The 26126-nt window shown below is 37.9% G+C and overlaps 1 protein-coding gene across 11 annotated transcripts in view; it reads right to left on the bottom strand.

The window, feature by feature from the left end:
- LOC131067563 (uncharacterized) overlaps positions 1-25908 on the bottom strand; it is a 225361-nt gene extending 199453 nt beyond the window's left edge. For 3 of the 11 annotated variants that reach the window (XR_009359122.1, XR_009111839.2, XR_009111841.2), the window contains exons 1-2: positions 25588-25907; positions 25066-25192 (exon numbers count right to left, since the gene is read on the bottom strand). Coding sequence is in view for 5 of the 11 variants with exons in the window: in XM_058002641.2 (XP_057858624.2) it covers positions 25066-25179 (114 nt within the window). In the remaining 6 variants the exon portion in view is untranslated. Of the gene's footprint in view, positions 1-25005; positions 25193-25587 lie in introns of those variants that run through there. The other 8 variants (XM_058002640.2, XM_058002642.2, XM_058002643.2 and 5 more) reach the window with 5 other exon arrangements.
- Between the last annotated feature and the right edge of the window lie 218 nt (positions 25909-26126).

The following is a 26126-nucleotide window of genomic DNA, read 5'->3' as shown; positions in this document are numbered from 1 at the left end:
CATAGCAGTTTAGGAGTCCATTATATTGACAGACTTTGAGCTGTTGTATGTTGCACGTTGTTACCATAACAATCATTTTAGAAGGTTGATAGGACAGTAGAAGAGTTGAAGACTTTGAGCTTCTGTTTCTATTTTCCCGTCCTGGGGAAGCAACGAAAGACTTTGTGCTTTTATGGAAACTTTGTTTCCTATTGTATAAACATTTTTGTAATTGTTTAAATTTTTTGAAAGTTTCTGAATTTGTTACTCTAAGTTGTAGTTTCTTTTCTGAAAAAAGAGAAAAGAATATCATCTTTCAGAAAAAGAGAAAAGGATGTTGTCACACCCAAGTTAAATTAGTATTTATACATTATAAATAATTTGTAATAGTTAGGAATAGTAAGAAAGGGGGAGCCTTATGTTGATGTGTTTTTTACGCACATGCGAACACAGAATAAAATACCAAAAAGTATCTTATCCCCTCTTGAACAAAGTCTCTCGGATGTTGAAGATTAGCTTAAGGATCATTCGAGAAGACTCCAAGGTTCTTGAATGTAGGGTCTCTACGTGTGGATAAGTTCAGTTGGTTTGATGTAATTATGCTGGAATCACAAGGGGACTTACATTCGAATGCCTAAATGCTTGATTTTTTGGAACTTAGATCATATGATGTTACACTATGGTGATGCTTTTGATTCTAAACTAACTTCAGTTTGAAAAATGGCAAAAGATGAGGGGTTGAGAGAGTCTATTCTAATCCTAAGAATGTAGGAAGATGGGTGAATGATCGAATGGAATCCTACTGGGCATGGTCTCACCATCAAATAGAACAATTTAACACAAGCTCGGTGCAATCTTCTAAGGACATTTCAAAGATGTTTGAATCAATACCACCAAACATTGATCACCATTCAAGTTAATGCATAAGCAATGAGTGTAGGACAATTCGAGTTTAAGCTCATGTCACTCCAGTTGACCAAGCAAAGCACACTTACAATCAGCAAGAGACTAGTGGTATGGCTAAACGGATTCCACATAAATACATTCAACAACTTCTTCCATTCAATCTAATCAATAAATTGAGAAGTAGAACCATAAGGCTTGTTGAAATAACAAATTTCACCATAACTTCAATGAAAACAATATCTCATTTACAAGTCATACCAACAATTCTTCCTTCTCTTAATCTACTCTAATTCTAATTGTTATTCTATTCTCTCATAACTATTAGCTATTAACTATTAACTATTAGCCTTTACAAATGAAGAGATTGAGCTTTTATAGAGAGCTCATTTACAATGAATGGCCAGGATTGATTCTAGATCAATGGCCAGGATTCTACAATGAAAACCCTAATTAGGGTTTGTTACAACAAACTTTTCCTTAGCCAATAAGAAAATTACATTTAGAAAGTGTGGACCAATAGATATGAGGGGTAGGTGCCTCGAAGTTTGTACCATCACTAGTGAGCTTGATTCATTGAACTTGGATGCGTTGATGTGGACTTCATTGACTAGAGGAATGGTGAATGGAATTCCATCTGGGATGCTACTTCACTCTTGCATTTTGTAGACTTGAGTTGATTCATCATGATGAAGGGATGTTGAGAGGTATCTCTTGATACTCAACATTATCTAGCTCGCTCAAAATAGTTGTGATGGGAGTTATTGATGTAGCTGAATATTTGCTTGCTTGCTTTTGAGTATTTGTATAACTTCTCTTTCGCACTCCCTTGATCTCTTCATGTCTCCATGGTGCGGTGAAGGTTGAAATTCCTCCTGGTCGTGAAGTTTCTCCTCTTGCACGGTGGTGTAGGTCTTAGAATTTTCCTCCTTGCTTTGCAATCACCATCCTCTCCCATCTACAAAACAAAACAAACGTGATATCAAAGGCATAATATAAAACTTTGATAGTTCTTCTTAGCTTGATATATCCCTTGATTTTATGTGTTTTGCAGGTTTGATAAGAAGATCTAGAGGAATTCGTCTTCACAAAGGAGCTTCTTGAAGTTGATTTTCGCTCTTAGAGAGGAGCTCTTTAAATGTATTCCATCCTTGGTGTTCATTAAGCTTTCCTTGCCTTAATCTTCTTCATTTTCTTGAACTTTGCTCATACCCTTCAAATTGTGAAGTTTGCTCATGTAGGTCAAATCATGAAGTTTACTCTTGCATGTTGAACTTGAAGTTCATTTGTATCCCTTGGTTTGTAAAGTTGGAATTTTCCGTTGAAGCCCCCATATATGAAGCTCGCTTATCTCAAACATGAAGTTAAAATTTGCTCATAAAGCTTGATTCATGAAGTTGATGTTTGCTTATGTGGGCTTGAGCATGAAGATCACTCTAAGTGGCGTGCACTTGAAGCTTGTTTCAATCACCTTGCTTGCTTGTCTTTCTCAATTCATGAAGTTCACTTGTATGAAATTCATTTCATTTCCTTGTGCATGAAGTTGGTCCAAATCTCACTTTTCATTATCACTTTGACTCCCAAATCACTTTTCTCAAGCATTGAATCAGCTCAAAGTAAAAAAATCGCTCTTGATCTCTTGCACATGAAGTAGTAAACTTCGCTCCAAAACCTCAACTCATGAAGTTCGCTACAAAACCTAAACTCGTGAAGTAACAATTTCTTTCCTCCTTAGCAATTCGTGAAGTGGAGGATTTCGCTCTTCTTTGATCAAGCATGAAGTAAATAATTTCGCTTGAAGCTTGCAGCTGCTAAAGTTATCAACTTCACTCATCTCTTTTGATACATGAAGTATGAATTTCGCTGAATTTCGCTCCTAGTTGCTTGAACCCGAAGGTCGCTCCTATCTCCTTGAAGTTGAAGTTGTAAAATCACTCTACTTCGCTCCTCTTGGCGAGATCATGAAATTCATTTGGCATTGAGTCCTCTTTAGGTGATTATCCTTCTCTTATTCAATTTCGCTCATGCTTATGAAATTTACTCTCCTTGGTGAAAACATGAAGTTCGCTCACCTTTCTCAACTACAGAAGTTAAAAACCTCGCTCACTCCCTTCAATTCATGAAGTAAGCACTTCGCTCTTCTCCTTCAATGCACGAAGTTGATATATTTCACTCTCAAGATCGCTTCATTTTGCTAGGTCATGAATTTCGCTCCAAAGTGCTTGAACATGAAGTTGTCAATTTTGCTTTAAAATGTAAATAAGAGCTTCACAATATTTTGGATAAATGCTTTGCTCCTTTACTCAAACCTACCCCTACTAGCTCATATGTTTTGATGCCTTCATTCTTCTATTCCTATGTTACTTTGAGTCAACTAAAGTTGTGGGTTCCATTCTCATTGAAAACCCTACAAGGAAATTTCTTACATTATGGCCCTTCTTTCCCATGTTTGTATCAAGTGGGTCCACCTTCTTGATCATATACTTTTCATTCTTGGTATCCTCCTCAATAACCTCTACCATTAGAGAATGCTCTATTATATCCTCCCTAATATCCACTCCAATATCTCTATTGATATCTATTGTATTGTTGGTTTGGAAAACCTTGTTGTACTACTCTTGCCTCCAGTGGGGTCAATACTTAGAAGTTAGTACAATGGGAGGTAAATCAAGCTCGGATTTTGTGAAAGAATTGCATAAATTGGTGGAAGTTGAGGCAATTGTTGGGTAGTCGTAACCATTCCCCTAAATTCTTTTAGGTCAGCCAATGCATGTACTGTCAAATTATTCATATGGTTGATGCCCCAAAAGGAATACAATACATTAACTATGGAGTAGATTGGGCAACCTCCAATAGAGGGAATTTGTTTTTGATCCCACAACCTATAGATTTTGCACTATATATCCTTGTTGAACTAGCCACTAGAGTTGGTGCATTAGTAAGATGCATTACTACTCTATGTGTTGTCTCATAACATTTGCACTCATTTCATGTGTGCTCTCCATGCAATGAATTATACACAAAATCTTTGATCGAGTTGTAACTTTTGGTGGCAACTATCCTCTTCTATCTCCTTTTCTCAATATTTCTTGCTTCAATCTTAGCTAGGCTAATTCTTGTTGGATCTTACCAATTCTAACTTAAATGTTGTCTTTGTTTCCCTTCTCCATGATTGCCCTTCTATCTGTGAAGAAAATTCTAGCACCTTTACAAAAGCTTTGAATATCTTCCCATCCATCAATGATCTTAAGTATGATACCAATCCTAACATAAACCATTCAATCATTTGTTTTTCATTTAATGGCTCTTCTGATTTATGCACTACTTCTTTGAAATTCTAATCAAACTCTCTTACCGAATCTTCTTTTTGTACTAAATCCCTCATTTTGCTTACACTCTCAATGGGGATGTCCAACAAGTCGAAGTCATTTAACTCATCATCATTTTCCACCTAATGGTATCATCCTTCACCATCTCAACAAAGCTAAATAGTTGCAATTGAGGGTTTGTGATCCTCAAGCTCCTCTAGTATGATTACAATAAACATAGATGTTTCTTTGCATCCTCGATGTCTTTCCCAAACATGGGGATATTCAATTTGTTTGCAACCATTTGTGAAGGGTTAGGGTTTCCCAAAGATCCCCTATTGTTATTTCAATTCCCATATTCTACAAACATTGGTTGTGGTCCTTCCTTTGCTATACCAAAGGCTGCTTGCTACCCCTATTTATTTTTAACTCTATGTGGAAGTAATTTCTACCTGGTACTCTTCCTAAGTTCTTACAAACTCTCTACAAGTATCTATATCTCCACATGGAACTCTTCAAACTTATCTCATAGTCTTGTGCCTCTCTTGTCTTCCTTGAATGACTTCCTTCTATACTTTCTAACAACACAAAGGGTGGCATCTAGCCAAGGGGTCATCTCCTCTTAGGACCTCTTGAGGTTGGTGGGCGTGTCTTTTTTAGATCTCTTCATTATGCACTCCAAATCCTTATTAATCTTTCACTCCACATTTCTACTTTTTCCTCTCCATAAATATTTCCTTCTTCTTCTTTCATCTAAATCTTCTATACCTACTATTCATTTTAAATGTTCTATCATCTCTATTTCTACTCTATTCAATCTCCTTCTACTTCATTTTCTCCTACTTCTAGCTTACTATTATTTCCTTCTAACATTCCTTCACTTCTTGTACTATCTTATCACATCAACCAACACAAAGTAGGTGTCATAAAGTTTTGGCCTTCTCCCAATAGCTCTACATCCTCCTCAGGTCCTTTCAAGTCATCTTCTATTATGTGTCCTTGTGCTATGCCCACAAAGATTTTGCAACTTATGGATGCACTATCAAATGTGCATCTTGATTCTTCAATATTCTCCCTTATATATTAAAAAATATTCTAATCTACTTCCTCTTTTATCTCAAGCTCTACTATATGTCATGTTTCATTATGGAGGTCATTTCTTCTTATAGTGTGTTGTATCCATACAAAAATTTCATATTGAGTCAAGCTTTTCTTGACAAAGTCGTGACCAAGTCCTCTATAATCTACATTGTCTAATCATCGTTTTCTTTTTTCTAACTATTTTGCGAGATCAAGAAAAAGAAGTGACATACATCTTGACAAAGGCATTAGGATTCTAGATCTTTCCCAATCACCATACTCAAACATCCACCAATACAAAGGAACGAAATTTCATTTAAAATTCTAAAATTTTGCCCCCAATGACAAGTGCGCATCAACATATGAAGGCACACCAATATGAAGAGATTTCTTTTTGCTCAAATGTGCACCTAAGCATAGGCATGCACCAATACAAAACAGGTATGTTCAAATTGCAATCCAATGGTCAAGCACGCCTAATAGAAGAATGACATGTCTATACCAAGGAGAGATGTATAAGTAGATTTTCAAGGTTTTTCAAAGAGTTAGCCCTGATAAAAGGAAAAGCTATAGAATCATCAGCCAAAGAGGAGTCTATTTTAGGATTTGCTATTTTTAGCTAGACCTAATTATAGCCTATGGTACTTTTAGCAGTCTCTATTTTTAGTGCAAGGAGTCCATGCTATTCTTAGCCTTCCACTTATTTTAACATTTGTTACTCATAGCCTAGAGTCAACTATTTTTAGATCTTTTTCTATGTGAGAGATGTGAGCATTAGGTCATAGATTGTAATAAATTAAATCTACAACTTAACTAGAGGTTGCATGGTTTTAGTTTTAATACTAGCGGATGAGATAATTTCTATGTTACCCCGAGTTTCTGGGACTGGGGGACGGGGAAACAGGTTTCCAGGACTTTTGTTTTTTCCCGGAACAGGGGACGGCGGCAGGGAACGAATATATATATGGAATTCTGAAATTTATATAACATTCTAGCACAATAAACATTCATCATAGCACCATAATAACATTTATAAATTAGAGTCTTGATTCTAATTCCAAATACTCTTGCAAGTTGATGTTGCTTCTTAATTCTCTTTTCTTTTCTTCAAACCCTAGGTGAAGTTGAGCAATAAAAATCACAAGTCACACTTCATAATCTTTTTTTCCTTGCTCAGACCAAAATCAAAAAAGTTAAAAACCCTTTCAGCTTTAACCAGTATTTTTCTTCCCTAAGTGTTGTCATGAAAGCTCCTCCCGTCCAAGCTAATGTTTTTATTTTTTTGTTTTGGGAATGACTTTATCGATATCATATGATATCGATATCATATAGTATATCAATATAATATATATGGAACTCAATAGTGAAACGGAAACCAAAAAATGTGAAAGTGAAAAAAAATTTAAAAAAATTAATCACTTACTAAGTTTGTAAATTATTATATTATTTAATATTTCTTGCATTTGGAAGAAATTGGATTGCTCTTCTCAAATTTTCATCCAAGAAGCTATTGGAGGTTGGAAATCTTAATCTTTTGTTGTTCATTTAGGAATATTGATATTGTATGTATTATCATTCTTTTTCAATGTTTTTGCCTGTTTAAAAAGATTGATTGTTGGAAAAAAAAATGGAATTCATCTTTTTGTGGGTTTTGGGAAATCAAAATTAAATTTGATGAGATTGGAGCAGCTCTTTTCTTTTCCCATTTGTGGAATTGGGTTACGAGGAATTCTAATTTTGAAGAAAACAAATTTGTTTGATGAAATTTGGATGAATTGGAGATTTCTTCAAAATTGATGTGAGAATCTCAATTTCAATGGCTTGTTTGCATGATTTGAGTGTTTTGCTTTCAATTTTGATATCATATTCTGAGCAAGGGAAAAATTCTCATTATTGGCTGGGAGATCTCTTTTTCAGATTTGGCTCTATTTAAAAAATTTGCAAAAAAAAAAGAAATTAAATTAAAAATAATAAAACTGTGAGTGTGGGGGGGAGCCGTGGGCTCAACCCCACACACCCACTATGTGGGGCACCCACCTACGTGGGCTGCAACCCACCTACGTGGGCTGCAACCCACCTACGTGGAGCTGCACACCCCACCAAACAGACCCCCCTCTCTGCTTTCAATCACACAAAAAAAAAATACGGTGCCACCATCCTGTTGACGTGTATTTTGTACACAATCATACACACAATAAAATACCCAAAGGCATCTTATCCTCTCTTGAATAAAGTCTCTAACTGCTGAAGATTTCGCAAGAAGGATCAGTTAGGATGACTCCAATGTTCTTTTTAGTAGGGTCTCTACGTGTGGATAAGCACCAGTGGTCGTTGTGATTGCTGTGTCATCAAGGGGCCTTACGTTGCCAAAGATTTTGCTAAACTAAACAAGCTTTTCAAAAATATCAAAAGGATAGGGTTTGCAAGAGGTCTAATCTAGTCTAACCCTAAGAATGACTTGATGTGGACAAGACTTGGTGAGATTCTACCAACTTCAATTTTGCCATAAATTAACAACTCAATTGAAATTGATGCGATCTTCTAAGGTAACAAATGATTTTCAATACATCAAAGATCAAAGACACTACCACGAAGGTATATATCCAAGATACAACAATGATTGAAGGTTTGAGTGATTCCAATATCTCCAGTCGACCACGCAAGGCGTTCCTACAATCAGCAAGAAGCTAGTGGTTTGGAAAGCGAATCCTATCAAAGATCAAGTCCAACACTTTGTCCTTCAAATTAATACACTACTTTGATTGAGAGTGATTCAAGAAAATGTACAACCATGAAGATAACCAAGAGAATTGCAACAAAACACCATAACTTCAATATTTTATTGATCTCAAAGCCATCATGTACAACAATTGTTTGAATTCCTTTCTCCAAGCTCAATCTTGCTACAAAAGTAAATTGCTTCTAAACTCTAATCTCTCTAATACATCAAGAATTTCCAGCTCTCTCTAATTTCTAATTACAAAATGAAATGAAAGGAGGGTATAAATAGCATCCTCAATTACAATGAACGGTCCAGATCAAAAAGCAGATCAACGGTCAAGATCATGACACCTAAACCCTAATTAGGGTTTGTTACAACCATTACATAACATTTAATGCTTGACCAATGATAAAATTGTATTGCTTGGACACATGTCCTCTCTAAAAATTTCCACCAATGGATAGCTAGGGTAGGTACATCGGAGTTTGTGCCACCTTCCATGAATTGGGTACATTGAACCTGGACATTGTTGAGGTGGACCAATCCGACTGGAGGAGTGATGACTAGGATGCCACCTCGTCTGACACTTGTAGCTTGGTAGATATTCAATTTGATGTCGTTGAGAGGCTATCTTTAATTAACTCTTGCTCTAACTCCTTCTGTCCTTGATCTGCAGGATGATTGATGTACCTCGCCTTGGAATGCTGGGTTGGAAGAGGTTGCCCCTATCTTTACTTGATCGTCCTTGATGAGACCGTCCTTGATCTGGCTTGATTTTCTTTGAGGGGAGAGTCTTCCGACTGGTGGATCTTTCGAGCTTGGGAGTCGCCATCTTGGTACCTACACAACATTTCACAATAAGTAATAGATTTTGCAATATATAAACATAGATTAAAGATTAATTTTTTAGGAAACTTCATGATAAGTCCTTGAGTTATCATTTCCTAAATACGATCAAGCTACTGAAATTCAAAATTTCAAAATTCAAAATTTTAAGGCTATGACGATCAAAAATTCAAAACAAGAGAAGACTTCGCCATACCTCACTTGAGAGCTAACTCTAAAATGCAAAACAAAGAAATTCGCCCAGGCAAAATCAAAATTTGAAGCTTCCCCACGTGATCTTCCTCAAGCGAATGCTCTCCTTAGCACTTCGCCACCTTTGGGGGGGGGTCTTTGACGTGATGATAGCAAGTTTGCCTTACTCCTAACCAAGGTTCGCACTCCCCTTTTGATGATGCTCGCACCACTTCCTTTATGAAATTCGCTCCTCTTTGTCCTCTCAAAATCGCATATGAATGAAGGTGAAATGATGATTTGAAAACGAAATTATCACCCTCCCTTTATAGGCGCTTACCCTTACAACTACCTCAAGGCCGACTTGGTAAAAACAAAGATAATTAAAAGCAATTTTTAATAAAAACCAATGGCCGACTTTGTAAGAATTTAAATCCAAGCGCTCAAATTCGATTTTTAATTAAATTAATAATTAATTCATTTAATGCCTTTGCAATTAATTAATTCAATTTTTAAAATAGGCAAAATTAATTAATTAAATATCCAAGCGCAATTTTTTAAATGCTATTAATTGATTTATCGATTTTTCTAGCATTTAATAAAATTTAAAAATTGTTTTAGCGCCAAAATTTGGAGGAGGGAAAGATACAAACCCCATCGCTCTGGTTCCTGGGAGAGGGACAGGAGCGAATTGTCATTTTAGCCTGGATTCTTTTGCTTTTTACGTTCAAAATCTCCATCCTCACGTTGAAACTGGCATATTTGCTAAGAACCTCGAGCTTGATCGTCTTGATTGTGTGAATGAGTGCCCTCTAAGGTGGATATCGCCCTTGTCCCTGACTGAGGGACAAGAGCGAACTTTATGTTTTCTCCTTGACCTTTGCATCTTCGATCCTCAATCTTCATCATGAGGGAGAAACAACGTTAGTCTTTCGTTCCATGCTTGCTTCACTTGTCTTTAACAAGACATTTTGATGCTTAAATGGATTATCGCCCTGGTCCCTTGGTGAGGGACAGGAGCGATCCCTATGTTCTAGCCAAAATTCTTCGTTCTTAACCTTAACTTCTCGTTTGTCACCTTCAAAATGATATCTTTGATCTTGTGTAGCTTGGCTTTGACGTGATCTTGAAGGATAATGAGTGATTATGTGAAAATCGCCTTCATAATGTAGAATGAGGTCCTTTGATCCTTCTCGAATGTATGAAATGTGATTATCATTCAAAATTTAAGCCTTCATAGAAATTTCCCTCTGGTCCCTGACTGAGGGACAGGAGCGAACTAGGGCATTTAGTGCAAATCCTTCATCATATTAACTTGCAGTTGTCTTCCAGGCTCAAAATGATGCTCTTTTACTCCCTTTCGAACACTCAAAATGTGAATGGCTACTTAAATTTGGCCTCACTTAAATATTTCGCTCTAGTCCTTGCCTGAAGGACAAGAGCGAACTTGGGCATTTCAGTGCAAATTTTTCATCTTTGGCGGTCTTTGATACTTCGTTCTTCGTCGAGACACCTCAAAATGTCCTTGCCAGCTTACACCTTGACTTGGAGTGACTTGAATTTGGGTGGAAGGCAAGATAATTAACATTTCGCCCTAGTCCCTGGCTGAGGGACAGGAGCGAATTTGATGCTCTAGGCTCCATCACACTTTGCTAACTTCCAAAATTATCTTCAATGGACTCGATGTGGACCCTTTCACCTATTCTTGGCATGAAATTCGTTCTAACTTGGTGAAAAATTGACCTAAGGCAAAAATCGCTCTGGTCCCTGACTGAGGGACAGGAGCGCCTAGGCCAATATAGAGTTCATCAGGCGTCTTGCAATCTTCAATTTGTCTTCAATAAGTTCGTTACACCTTCTTTGTTTGCCTCAAACTCAAAACTTACTTGATCTTTGCCCAAAACATGCCTCATGAGGAAATTCGCTCTGGTCCCTGGGAGAGGGACGAGAGCTACCACTGAATTTCGCCCTGGTCCCTGGCTGAGGGACAGGAGCGATTTAGCTTCTAGGTCCAATCTTCTTCACGAAGGCACTTCCGAATTATATTCAACTAATGAAACATATCTCCTTTGATCTCCTCAAATCGTCAAATTGTTCAAATCCTGCAAGGACAAGGCAATGTTTGGTTTTGAGCTCCGGTCCTTCACTGAGGGACAGGAGCGATTTTTGCTCCTGGCACATTTCCATGCTTGTGAAATTCTTCAAATTATATTCAACGGAAAGATCATGCCTCCCTTTATCACTTCCAATTCGAAATTCATCTTGATCCTGCAGAGATAGTAAGATTTGAAAAACAAGCTCCGGTCCTTCACTGAGGGACAGGAGCGATTTTGCTCCTACAGGCCAAAATATCAAGATTTTGGGAGTTTAATCACTTCACAAGGCAAAAACAAGTCATTTCCAATGCTCGGGATTAATTATCAAAATTCTCAAAAATTGGTCAAAATTACTCAATCGGACAAAAATCAAAATCTCATCATTCACACTTAGACAAATTTGGACCCTGCATTCAAAATTCCAATTGAAACTAGACCAACTTACCCAGCCTCTGGCGAATTTATTTTATTCAAAATTGCATTCCACGAGAGGAAGCTCAAAAGCTCAAAATTGGACTGGACTCTGGCCTGAAAACACAGTAACAGAAACCCTAAGGTTTGACCCTAGTCCAGACAACTGGCATACTAAACCAAAACCCTAAAAAGCAGAGAGAAAGGCGAGCAAAAACGAGCAAAAGAGGGGGTCCCCATTTAAATGGGGCGATGTGTGAAATGGTCACAACACATCCCAAACAAAAAAAAAAAGAACACCAGTCTACCAGTGGGAAAAGACCCAGTTTCCCCAATTTGTCAGTCAGAATTTGTATTTGGTAAAAAAATTAAATATATAAAAAAAATTTATATATATAATGGGTTTATGTATATATTGGTAATTTTAAATGAAAAGAAAAAGATGATTAGTGAATTCTTTTTGGAAATGTTTTTCTGATGAAATTTTATATGCTTCTTTTATATATATATATAGTTGTTAAATTCAAGAGTAAGCAACACACCATCAATATGGAGGAACCGACTCTGCAAAACGGTTGGATGTTATTGGCGGAGCAGGGAGAAACACAGGTAAACCGAGAGGGAGACGAGGCTTGGAGGAAGTCAAGATGGTGGTGGATCTTAGGGAGGAACTTGAAGAAGATAGCCAGCTCTGGGAAAATCACGCAGTGATCGCAAGGATCATTGGCCTTAATTGGTCAAGGAAAAACATCAAACTCTGGGTGAAAGAAAGTTGGGGAGACCGCGTTGTTATCAAATTCATCCCGAGAGGGTTTTTTGTGGTGCTCTTCGAAAATCAATCGGACAGAGACCGCACCCTTAATCAGGAGAACTGGTTTGCAGAGAAGCACACGGTGTACCTGCAACCATGGATTCCTAACTTTAACCCCATCCCTCTGGTAATTTATTCAAGCCCGATATGGGTCAATCTGTATAATCTGCCAATAGAATACTGGGGAGAGCCATATCTCGGAAAGATTGGATAGACATCTCATAGGAGAATCTTGGATGGAGTCGTCTTTCCAGGTAGAAGCATTCATTCTTCCTATCTCCCTGTCAGATCACTTCCCAGTAGAACTCAGATTGAGCGAGGTTCCAACCAAAGGAAGTAGTAGTTTTAAACTCTTAAGCATGTGGTGGCGAGATTCAAAGTTTCTTCGCATCTTCAGCAATGGTGGATAGAGAGTAATATCTTTAGGGGTTCACCGAGTTATTGTTTTGTAAAAAGACTAAAGTTTCTAAAAGAGAAGATTAAAAAAAGGAATATAGAATCATTCAAAAACATCTTCGCAAAAAGAAATAGAATTGAGGAGGAATTAAATCAAATTAATTTGATCACTATCACCTCAGGGATGTCAAATGAAGCGTACCATGAAGAAGTTTCCCTCAAGCAGGAATTGGCAGAAATTCTACTGAGAGAAGAAGTTTTTTGGCGCGATAAATCCAGGGAGCTTTGGATTAAAGAGGGAGATGCAAACACAAAATTCTTCCATGCATCGGTAAAATCTCATAGGATCAAGAACAGAATTGTTGTGATCACTAATCAGGAAGGAAAGATGCATTCTTCTCCGGAAGCCATCGAGGAGGCAGCGGTGAACTTCTTCAAAAATCCGCTTGGTGAAGCAGTTGAACAAAACTCTCGGTCTCATCTGATAGCAGACATTATTCCAAACGAGATTTCGGAGGAAGACAATAGAACATTATGTTGTCCATTCTCACTCGACGAAGTTAGGAAGGTGGTCTTCGATCAACACCCGAATAAAGCTCCGGGCCCAGACGGATTCACAATGGAATTTTATCAGAAATGTTGGGGATTCATGAGGAACGACATTCTCTGTATTGTGGAAGATTTCAAAAAACAAGGGAAGTTTGTCAAGGAGATCAATCACACTAATATAGCATTGATCCCGAAGAAGCAAGACTGCACTTCCATCGTGGACTTCAGGCCAATATCCCTATGTAATTCCCTCTACAAAATCATCTCCAAGGCAATGGTCAACAGGCTCAAACCAATTCTGAAGAAATTAATCTCGCCGGAGCAGCATGGCTTCACTCCGGGACGCGAAATCATGGACAGCATTATCATGGCAGCTGAAACTATCCACTCAATGCATTCGTCCAAATTTCAAGGTATGATCATTAAACTAGATGTATCCAAGGCTTACGATCGTGTAAAGTGGAGTTTTTTAATGGAGACTCTCAGGAAATTCGGCTTTGATGAAAAATGGCTGAGATGCATAGTTCACTGTATTTCAACTGTATTTTTCTCAATAATTGTTAATGGCTCCGTGTGTGGTTTCTTCCAAGCATCTAACAGGCTATGACAAGGAGATCCTTTGTTGCCCTTCCTGTTTGTTCTGATGGCAGAAGTGCTCGGTAGGCAAATCAAAAGAAAGGTCGGGCAAGGACTTTGGAAAGGATTCTCCATTCACGAAAGATTGAATCCGGTATCCCACTCACAATTTGCAGACGACATCATCCTCTTCGGTGTTGCATCGGTAGGAGAACCTCAGGTTATCTGGAGTGTACTTGAAGTATACGAAAAGGAATCGGGGCAGAGTATGAACAAGCAAAAGTCCCAGATTTATTTCCTTAACACCAACAAGAGAACACAGGAAAAAATAGTAAGAGTGCTGCAATTCGGCCAAGGTGGTTTTCCGATTCTATACCTCGGGGTTCCCCTATTTGCAGGCAAAGTGGACAACAGATTTTGGGAAGAAGTTGTCAATAAATGCAAAGCAAAAACAGCCTCATGGAAGAACAAGTGGCTTTCGTAGGCGGGGCGGATCCAGATGATCAAATCGGTGTTATCTGCCATTCCAATTTATTACATGTCATGCTACAGGGCTCGAAATAAGGCATTGTCGGCAATGGATGGTTTGCTAAAAAAATTCTTTTGGGAAGGATCACAGGAAGAAAAAAAGATTTCGTTAATCAACTGGGAAACAGTTTGCATGCACAAAGCGGAAGGCGGGGCTGGCCTTAGGAAGATGAATTTGTAGAATCTAGCGTTGGGAGCGAAATTGGCATGGAAGATGTACAATTGCCCAGACAAAGGCTGGTGCAAGTTAATGTCGCACAAATACCTGGATTCAAACGAGCCAGAAAGAATTTTCACCATGGCGAATTCGATAGGAGGGTCTCCAATTTGGAAGTTCATCTGGGAGAGCAGGAGGATCATAACAAACCACCTAACATGGAGAATCGGTGATGGTCGTAAGGCTAAGTTCTGGAGGGACTCATGGAACGGCGACAAAGCGTTAGTGGATGAAATCGATGACCAAGACTGGATAAATGAGATGGAAGGATCTATGGGCGTTATGGTGGCAGATTATGTTCAAGAAGATTGCAGCCCAAATCTTCCAATAAGATGGAAAAAGTTTGGAAATACACAAAATGCAAATAGTGCGAAGGTGGTAAACATTATCCAAAGCAGAAATATCTACTTGACAACTGAAAAAGATACCCTTATCTGGAACACTTCTAAATCAAGGAATTATAAGCTTAACCTGGGCTATGAATTACAAAGAAAGAGGCAGGAAGATGGTAATTGGCCGGCCGCTTTATGTTGGGATAAATGGGTGTTACCCAAAGCGGGGGCTTTTCTTTGGATTGCTCTGCACGGAAGAATCCTTACAAGCGACAGACTGAAATTAATAGGTATACAGGGGCCCAGCAGATGTTGTCTCTGCAAAAATGAGGAAGAATCAGCAGACCACTTATTGTACAATTGCTCTTTTTCTAGGAAGTGTTGGGATTGGTTGCAGCTGCAGCTACAGAACTATATGGTTTATAACGGTTCGTTTAAAGATTTCATTCTTGCTTGGCCGACGGGGGGCAAATTCTCAAAATGGGGAAGCTTGTGGATTACTAGCCCTTCATTGGTGGTCTAGCACGTGTGGAAGGAGAGAAATAGAAGGATTTTCAAGGAAGAAGAGCTGGAGGTTAATACTTTGGTCAGTAAAATTCAAGGGGCCATAGAAGAAACAATCAATGGCAAGATCTTCGGCAGCAAATTTAAATACTATTCAAAGTGGGATATGGAAATGGAGCAGGTTTGGAAGCTTAAACAAAGCAGTAGCCACACCCAAGGTGTCAAATCATTTGAGCGAAGAAAGGTCAAGTGCAAACCTCCCCCTATCGGATGGAAAAAAATGAACTTCAACAGAGCTAGCAAAGGAAACCCAGGATTATCAGGCTATGGAGCGGTCGTCAAAGATGAGGAGGGCAATTTAATGGGGGCCGTATGTGGCCAAGCGGGCATTGTTTCCAATAATATTGCAGAAATCACCGCTTTAGAGGAAGGACTTAAATGGGTGACTGCTAACAGAATCACGAAGGTGGTGATTGAAGGAGACTCAAAAGTGATACTTAATGGAATAATCAATCATCGTTTCACGAATTGGCAGTTGAACTCTTGGATTCCAAGAATTTATAGTCATCTCCAAAAACTTAAAGATTATAACATTCAGCACATCTTCCGCGAAGGTAACCAAGTAGCGGATCTCCTTGCTAATCACGGGATAGCAAAACTCTGCCAGCAGTCTTGTCGCCTGCGAATGCAAGTAACAGAGATCTCCAGCAGAGATTATTAGAGGACAGTGCTCATATCCCGAAGTCGGGAATAGGATGATTGATAGGCCGCTTTTGGTATTAGGATAAGAAAGGTACGCTCTTATCTGGCTATTCACGCGGGCTGGCAGAAGAATCCTCGGCAATCACACTCCACTTTTGTTATCCCGTGAGAGAGAGAAGAAGGTTGTAGGAAGGGTCTAGTGGGTTCTAGAAATTGTTGATCTTTTTATACCTAAGAGAAGCTAGATCGGAGTGTGTGTTTTCAGGATAAGCAAGATGGTGCACAGGTTCGGATTGAGTTGTCTTTGTCGCGAGGAGACGTTGGAAGCCCAATGCGAACAACTATTTGATATAGACATCGAAGGTCAGAACGCTATTCAGGGATTGCTCGACGATGCATTCAGTGAGGAGCGGCACTGGTGCGATGGCTACGTAAATGAGATCATCTTGTGCCTATTGGTGGATGTTTTGCCGTCGAAGGAAGCCTGCGTGGAAAAACTGGAGGGCTTCGTAAGGGAAGAAGATATAGAAGCCGTGGGGGGAGCGCTGCTGGAGGTGGACGAGGAATGGGCTAGCATACTTGGCCCGTATTTCAACCCCTTGGCCATTCTATCTGATGCGGAGTGTTCGGATCCCGAGGACGAAATCCGGCTTGCTGCTGAAGCCCTCAGAATGAGGAAGGCGGAGTTTATGGCTGAAGCATGGGAGGTTTTCAGAGTGGGAGTCAAGAACGCAGATATGGGGCCTTTTAGAAGGATGATGATGAAGGAAGACAGTTGGCTGTCGGAAGGGAGCATTGACAAGGTGGCGACCATAGGCATGCGTGTGGCCACCATCCTTAGGCTTATGTGATTTGTCATATGTATCTTACTTTTCAGTATGTTTTGGTATGTAATTTCTATATGTAAGCTTCTCTTGGATTAATATAGGGCGCTATCCCCATCTAGATAGCACTTGCTAATAAAAAAAAAAAATATATATATATATATATATATATATATCATATTTGTATATATACATAATTGCATATTTTTGAATTACATATTATGATTTAGATGTTAAGATTGAGTGATTATTTGGCAAAATGAAGTTTTATTTGTAATCTTTGGGCTAAAATTTAGTTCAATTGGCTTTAATTGGAAAACATCCATATTTTGTATTAATAATGATTTTGTTTTCAATTATATGGTTGTTGTATTTGTTTGGACTTAATTAGAAATTTAAATTGCAATGAACCCGTTTTTAGCCAATTTTGGGTTTGGTAACTTATTGGTTCATTTTTGTGGAAAAAGGAAAATTATCATATGTATTTGAGTATGTTTCGAATTCAAGTTGTTTTCTTTGTTGACAAGACAATTGGTTGAATGATGACTTTGATTTCCTTGTTGTTCCCTCTATGTGATCGTATCTTGATTTGTTTTTTTAAGGCAAGTGAACTTGATGGGATATTCTTTTACTCCGTTGGAGTATTCTGGTGTTTTTATGAAAAGGGACATTATCCTCGTGTTTGTGTTGGAATATGGTCGAATGCAAGTTATTTGTGCAAGTGGTTTATGGTGGTTTTTCTTGCTTGTCCCTTCATGTGGTCACGTCATAGGAGTGACCAAATGGTGTTGTATTACCTCCAGTTGGCTACACCTTGGTAGAGGAATTATGTAACCTTATTGTTCGTTCAGTTGTGCTTGAACTCTGCGTGTTGTTACTTGGCTTTTGTGTTTTGCCTTGGAGTTCTTTGGAGGTTGTGTAGTGACATATGGGAGATTGGCTTCTGAGTGGGGGTCGGGGCCCAAAGTGGCCACCAGGATAACCCCTCAGAAGTTGGATAATTAAGTGATAACCTAATAATATACTAGGGGTTTGGGTTTCAAACATTAAATAAGATTAATTGTGCCCCGCTCATGGTTGAGTGCTAGTATAGACTCAGGATGCAATGGGAAGACTTGGAATGGCAAACCAACTACTTTGTCTTCACGAAACCTTTGTTGGATCCGCATGAGTCATGGATCGAGGCTGGGGGTTCGAGAGAGGCTACCAGGATAACCCAGGATGGGGGTCGGGGCCTATGGAGGTCTACCATACTAGCTATGCGATTACACTCTTCCCTTATGTTCACTAGTGTGTAGTCTTGTGTTGATTTTTACTTGGAGCACTCTTGTGGGAGTCATATCTGTATGTTTATGCCTTATGTGTGTATCCGATGTACATGTTAGACCATGTGATGCTTTATAGTGGTTTACTTGAGGGCCTTATTTCTATCTCCTAGCACGGAGGGGTGGTTCCTTTTTGGGCCACATGGTCGGGTGGTAGCGCCACTTTCCATCAGAGTTTTGTTCGTTCCCTTCTTGTGAGGGATTAGCTTTTCAGGTGCTCCAGTTGCCTTTTGGGATTTGCTCATCTCGTTGTACTAGTGGATCCTCTTTTGTTCTTCTTGGATCATTCTTGTATCTCTTGGACCTCATGTGGTCAAATGTATCTTTTGGTTATGTATGCCTTCAAAGCAAGATGTGATTTTAATGTAAACATTATGTGTTCTTATGAGACTTAGTGATTATGTGCAATGTAATATTATTTAAGCCTTGAAATGTAAAGGAGATGTATTGATGAGTATTAGATGGTTAAATGTATATCTTTTATTAGAATCACTGATGTAATGTAATGGAAAGAATCATCATGAATGAAACATAGACATGTTAAAGTTATCACATGCAATTGTATGAAGCAATCATTGTATAGTGTAATTGAGTCTTTATGATTAAATCATCTTAAGTGGATTAATTAACGTAAAGCAATGTTTAGTTTAATTAGGTAAACCATGTTGGGAAACCCTTTAAGAGTTTAAGTTAAGTCTTCCATTGTGCAAATTAAATGTAATGTCATCTTAATGCATCATTTAGTTTATTAAAGTTTTTAAAAAAAAATTATTTACACTCTTTTCAAGTGTTTTAGTTTAATCCCTTCGGAGTTTCCTGGCGGGGCATTACACAAATGATTAGGCTCTCGGGCCCTTTTGTAGGAGAAACAAAGATCTTGCTTCCTTAACTCATTCTCGCTCCCCTTCTAATTTTTTTCTCCAGAAGAACCCTTTTTATTTGCCTTGGGTTCTAATGTTTTATTTTCAGACTCCCCCTTATGCTTGGATTTTAACACTGTCCTACCATACCCCTTGATGTCTAGATCATTCATAAATTCAAAGAGTCCTTCTATCAGCTCTGAAATTGCTGTACCAAAAGTATTATTCTTTACAATGTCTGTTATGCCACTCACAAAACTCAAAAAGATGGCAGGTTCTTAAGCTCTGATACCACTGTAATGACCCACCCTATTTGAGACTATTTTTTTGCACTCTTCTCATGAACATTATGTCATATAATTTGCAGGTTTATGTGTTGTGGGTTTACAATGATCTTGGATAACATTCAACATATGTGAAGCATTAACATAAACCCATCAAAAAAGGTGTAGCATTGTTATAAAGCGTTGATACAAATAACATGCAGATACAATATAGAATTGATGGAACTGCTTCTCAAAATGAGCTTAAGGTCAAACACAACACACAATCAACAAGTTGTACCTTATAGACCAAAGAGCTGGAAGTTTGTATCAAGACTGGAAATCATTACATACGTTGTTATTTGAGATGTTACAGGCCTGAAAATGTCTGATAAGATGTGTAGGTCTGAAATTACTCCTGTGAGGGTCAACAACAGTAGAAACCCCTTCCAAACTCATGTAGGATATCACCCAAAGGCCCCCAGCAACATTACACTTACTCAGCACTGTTCATCACCTTCAAAATGGAAAGAAGTAGACAACCAAGGGCCTGATAAACACTTTCCAGTCACACCTAGCACTAGCAATGGCACTAAAGCAAGGCGGCCAGCAACTCAACACCCTGAAAACACCACTAGAAGCTCACTATTCATGACATTACTCACGTCACTGTAGCAAATATGGAACTACTGTAGCAAGGTACGGAATCACTGGGCAGCTTCAAACAAGTCTTAAATTCTTCAAAATCATAAACCCTGAAATTTGTCCCAAAGAGAACAAATTTTCCTATCAAATCCTCCTGAGAGATTTTCAGTTGAAACCTCCAACAGTTTGGAAATGAAACGTAATAGTGAATCTTGGATGAATCCACACCAAAGATGGATTTGCATTTCCGTCCAAACCACCGAGAAACTCCAAGGGTTTTCGTCCTCACATTTCCTATTACTGAAAGCCAAAGCTCTCAAGCTTCTTAGAGAGAAAAATAAATAAGCCAAGCATATGCCAATGAGCTCCCAAATACCTTTTTATAAAGTTTCATCCCAATGCCTGAATTAGGGCTTGCACATTTTAAATTAAAAGTGACTTTTAATATTTTATAATATCCATGTCTCCTAAAGCACCATTAAAAATCGCTTTATAAAATAACTTTTTTTAAAGTCACTTTATTACATTACTTTATAAAATAACTTTATAAAGTCACTTTATTATATTAAATAACGTAAAGTTAAATTTTTTATTTAACTTTATTATTTACACATTATTTAATAAAATATCCATAAAACTTCAATTGTAATGAGGCTATCAACTTCTCAATAACTGACTATAGAAATAGCAGGACTGACAATGGACTTAACCAATGACCTACATGACACTTACTATAAATACTAATAGTATGAACAAGATTGTCCGAAATCCCTCCAAAAAGAATAGACAACTCCAATAACTGCTCTGAACTCATTGGCAACTATGCAAGCCCTTACTACAAATAGCAACTATCAACGGGACCTGCTGAAACTGTAAACTAAGCTCGTCGGGAAAATAGGAACAATTTCTGTGAACTGAAAACCTCCAAGAAACCCTAGAAACAGGCCAACCCTATTAGGAATGTGTTACCCCTATTTTCAAACTTGACAATTTTTAAGTTTTAGTGTCAATGATTGTCAAAATGAGAGCTCCCAAATTAATCTTGCACTGCCTTGATCAAGTTAGTATTGATGTCAAAGCTTAAATGGCAAACAAATGAGCCCCAAAATACATTTCACAAATGCAAACTTGATGTATTATTGGTGACGGATGGAATTTGCAAAATTAACAATAAAATGAAGACTGTTTGTCTCCTTGGCCTTAGTTGCTAAAGTTGCCTAAATCGACGACCAAAGAGTTGGTCAAGTTCAAAGAGAGCTTTTATTGTTGAATCATTAAACTATTTGACAGGAGTGGAGTGGCAAGTTGTTTTAGTTTATGAAAATGCTGATGCCTCATTTTATCATTGCGTTGGCCAAGCTTGAGAGTAATTTTGTAAAGGAGCCAAACCTAATAAGTTGTTTTACTTTCAAGACAATTCTGGTGAGTTGGTTATGTTTGCAAAGGACCCAATGTGCTCATTCGTTGGTGAATCGTTCAAGTGTCGCTCATTCATCGGCAAGGGAAAGCCTTTATCGACAAGTTTGTGTGCTTTCACAAGTTGCCGAACTTGTGAAACTCACCAAAGGAGGAAGAGTTTTCAGTGCCGAATATAATTGTCATAGGCGGTCAAAATCAACATCGGCAAATTTGCCAACTTTGTAAACTACAACAAAATGCAGATGCGTTCTCAATTCTCACTCACCAAAGAGTTAGTTATTATAACTCATACGTCGGGGATTTGAGAAAGTTTCCCAAAGTTGTCGACAACTAATTTTTTTCATGAACACGCAAGCCTTCGGTGACATAAGTGATATCGGCAAGTTTGTATATGCTCCAAAGCATCCGGCATATATTTATATAAGCAGCATATTTCTCTTAAGGAACAAGTTCGCTTAGTTGTGAAAGCAATTCAACACGCCGATAAGTTTGTGGATGAGGCTTACATTACCAATGGAAAACAAAGGTGTTTTATCAGTCTTCAACTATTAATAACTTGTCGATGACTGAATAGTTACCATAACTACGCAAAACAAAAATAAGATGAGGAAAGGAGAATTGTCTTGAGATAATACGATCTTCATCAGGCCTTCTACACTTATCGGCAAGTTAATTCATTTCCACAAGTCGCTGATAGAGTTTGAAGCCAGGTGTAAAGTGTCACTAAAATCTCGAAAGGCTCCCATTGATGAGTTATGTCAAAACTCCAAAATTGGGAAGTTAGTGAAGGCCAAACAGTTATAAAATGGTTACAATCTCTTTCATCCTTCTTTCAGTCCACCAAAGCATTAGCAAGGCATGCCAAATATTTTACAGAATGCACCAAAGAGATGTCCTCTTGAGGAATGAATTGGAATGATTGAAAGATATGCACAAAATCAAGATGTTGAAACGGCCTTAGAAACCTTCAAGAAAAGGTGACCTGTGAGCAAGAATGGGAAGCTTTAGAGCAGGTTTTGGAGACCAATTGAAGCATTAAAGATGGAGGATTTTAGTGTGGCGTGGCTGCTACAAATGCTCTCATAGACATGCGTGAAAAATGTGGAAGCATAGCCAAGGCATGTGAAATGTTCGACATGATGTATCAAAGAAATGCGGACTCATCACACCATATACAAAGAATGGATTTGTTGAAAAGGCTTTAGAAAATTTCAAGCAAATACAAAAGGCCGAGTTAGAGGTGTGGCGATTGTGTGGACATGCTTTAATGGTGCCTATAGATCATTTATGAATATGGGTTGTTTATTTGAAACACTACTTTGTTATTTGAATATTTAAATTGCTGCAACCTTTGTTTTTCAAAATCGGCCTGGCACATGGCATGCGGAAAGTGAAGCAAAGGCACAGCTATACTTAAAGTGTTTGACTAGGTGCCTGAAGGAGATGTCTTTCATTATTAGACATGCATGCAAAGTGGGATAGAATGTCGTGGCAAGTGCAGATGGTAGATGTAAAACTGAATTATGGGAGCTTTGAATAGAATATGGACACCCACCGATGCACACCGGATAGTAGAAGTTCATCTGATATCATAGTTTGAAATGCTCTAACCGACATGACTGCAAGCCGTGAAAGCATTTGCATAGCAAAAGATCTATTTGATAAATTGCCTTCAAAGATATCACGTCCCATCGAATGCAATTGCACAGGTTGACATGCATGCAAAGAGACCAAACGGCCTGATTTGTTTGACAGAATTCTTCAACGAGATGTCATCCCAAGGAACGAAATGAAATGAGATTGCAAGATACTCCACAAAACTCAATTGTTGACAGCAGTTTAGAAACTTGAGGCCAATGCAATCGGCAGGAACAAAGCCAAAGTCTACAACTGTTGCCCGCATCCTACTTGCCTGTGCAAAACTACGAGTTTTGGAACTCAGTATGGATGTGCATCCAAAGTAAAAGCTTATGCAAGCTACGTAAAAGTTTTGACTAAATGCCATAAAGAATGTTATCTAATGAATGTTGTGATCGTGGTTTGTAGGTGGTAATGTTGCATTATGCATGGAAATTGTATGATATGAATATGAGCGAAATAATGTTATATTCATTCATAGACACAATCAATTGTATCATTGAGAAGAGGCCTCAATGTACCGATTTTGAGAATGCCATGGAGACCTGATGGTCATCACAACAGCGAGGAATATTGGTGTCATTTGGAATACTCATACAAATCTCAAGAAAGATGTGGCTCACATAGTGTTCCATAAAGATCAAATTGTTCATGAATGCAGAAAGATACATTGCTACTTCGACAAATCCAATGCCATATTCTCTTTATGATGTTATGTGCTTCAAATTATCTTTCTGTAAAAGTGACTTATGTCACTCATGTAACCACAAGTTAGAATTCAGGTTTAGCTTTTGTAAAAGTTAGTTATCCTAACTTGTTTCCAAAAGGTAGCTACTAGAAGTAGTCAGTTAGGTAGTTATTCTAAGTGGATAACTAGGGTAGTTATCCTAAGTAGTTACCTATGGTGGTTATTCAAAGTGGTTATGAGTTGGTTATCAAGGTAGTTATTGCAGGATGCTTCTAAATACAAGGCTTTGCATTGTAAAAGGGAGGACTTTTTACAGAGGAGAAACTTGTAATGACATTTTGATTTGCACTATGTATAGAAAGGATTTTGGACTTGTATATTTTCAAAAGGATAATGAAGAATACATCTTAGTTCGTGTGTTCTAAATGTATTCATGTTTTATCATTGCTGATTTCTCGTATGTCAAATTGGTAGTCTTTTTATGCATATGTGATTTGTACAATTGATATGACGATACACAAGCAACCTTTGGTATCTTAGTTTGAATGTGTTGAAGTATCTTATCTCTGCGTATGTCGAGATTTGTCATTCTTCTTTATCGTCATCTCATGGCTAAACATATTATGTTATAAACTCCCCTTGTAATTTGTTACAAATGTTGAGAAATCTCAGTTGATGTTCGTATGTCTATCGTTGGGGTTTCTCTCTTTAATTTCTCTTTAGTTTTATGTTTTCTCCTTTATGTACTTTCAGGTTAAAAGTACACAAAAATCTCAAAAAACCCATCATACGAGAGAGCTGCCCCTCTCAAACGCAGAGGAAGATTGCAGTTTGATTGCAATCTCTCCAACTGTTGGAACGGTTGTCACTGCTCTTTGGGCAAACAGGGTCAATTTTGAAGGAGAATTGACAAATCTGTTTACCAACAGAATGGAAGATGTAAAAATGGGGACATACAGAAATTCATATGATGCAGCATTTGCATTATAGTCCTTCCAATTCATGATGCAAAGATTACATTATTATCCTTGAGTTATTAAGCGGCAATTCAAAAAATCACACAAAATCACACATTAGAGGTAATTATCACACTATTATAACAGACAGAAATCAAGGTATTATATCTCATTTCTGAGTTCTATCCTAGAAAAGGGTACAATCAAAATTTAAACCTGAAAACAATAATCAAGGTCCAAGCTTTGGAGAACAAACCAGATAGAGAAATTTCGAACATGAGAACAGACGGTTGTGTTAATGGAATAATATGCATACCCGTTCTTCCCCTTGCAATGCGATTCCAGAATCAGCATGTTTGAAACCGTCAAAGAGATTTGAAGATGAGCTAACAATGTGAATGCCAGAAAGAATCAAACCAATTCCACACATTTTGTTTCGTCTTCTGCAAAGCCAGATCATAAATCCATGACGATTTCAGCATACCAAATTATGGATAGGCGTTTTTATTTATATTTCCTTCAACTGATGAAATATAACAGCTCTAACAATATTTTTGTCATTTTTCTAATCACAATTTTCTCTTCAGACTGAATAACAAAATTTAACAGTATAATATTCTTCATACATAAGGCTGCCTGCTGAATGCAAATATAACGATCCAAGTGACACCAGTATGAGTAAAACGACTAAATTAAAGAGCAATCAGGACTTCAGAACTGCATATTATTAAATAGCAAGAGCATTCCACTTCAAAATTGGCATTTGACAGAATTGAAATATTAGTAATGTGTTGGGGTCTAAAAAAGTGACACATTGAAAAGCTCTGGTCTAGCGTACTTATGGTATGTTCGTACACTTATGGTTTGTATTCCGGCCCCTCCTGTCTTCTCATACCATTTCAATGAGATTTTCTCAATGTTCTACGCATTTATTTCGACCATAATACTACTCTGGTCAGCCTCTGGCTTAAGAAATGGCCAACATCGTGCCCTCTGCAACTGGCGGCCAGGATGGCTCCCAAGCACACTCCGAAATTCGTCCCAAAGCTTGGCGTTGAGGTATTAAAAAACCAGGTTTTACCAATTGAAGTTAAACCTGTTTGTCATTAGTGTGAAAAGTTGCAGCTTTCTTATTAAGTCGTCGTGTCCACTTCAAGCAATTCTTTTGGCTTATGTATTATGGGAATTCCATGGCGTTAAACTTATCGGGGTTAGGAATCTTATTAAGGGATTTCTCTTGTTTTCATTTAATGATCTTTAATAGATCAATATAATTTTGAATTTGTAGAGAAATATCTTGTTAGTATTGATATAGAAGAACTTTTAATGTCTAAGGTTAAACAATGAAAGTCTATGGGTATAGTGTGATGATTAAGT

This window comes from Cryptomeria japonica, chromosome 10 (genome assembly GCF_030272615.1).
Source record: "Cryptomeria japonica chromosome 10, Sugi_1.0, whole genome shotgun sequence".
Lineage (NCBI taxonomy): Eukaryota > Viridiplantae > Streptophyta > Pinopsida > Cupressales > Cupressaceae > Cryptomeria > Cryptomeria japonica.
Note: the sequence above shows the minus strand (reverse complement) of the source record. Positions and strands in the feature narration are given on the sequence as shown.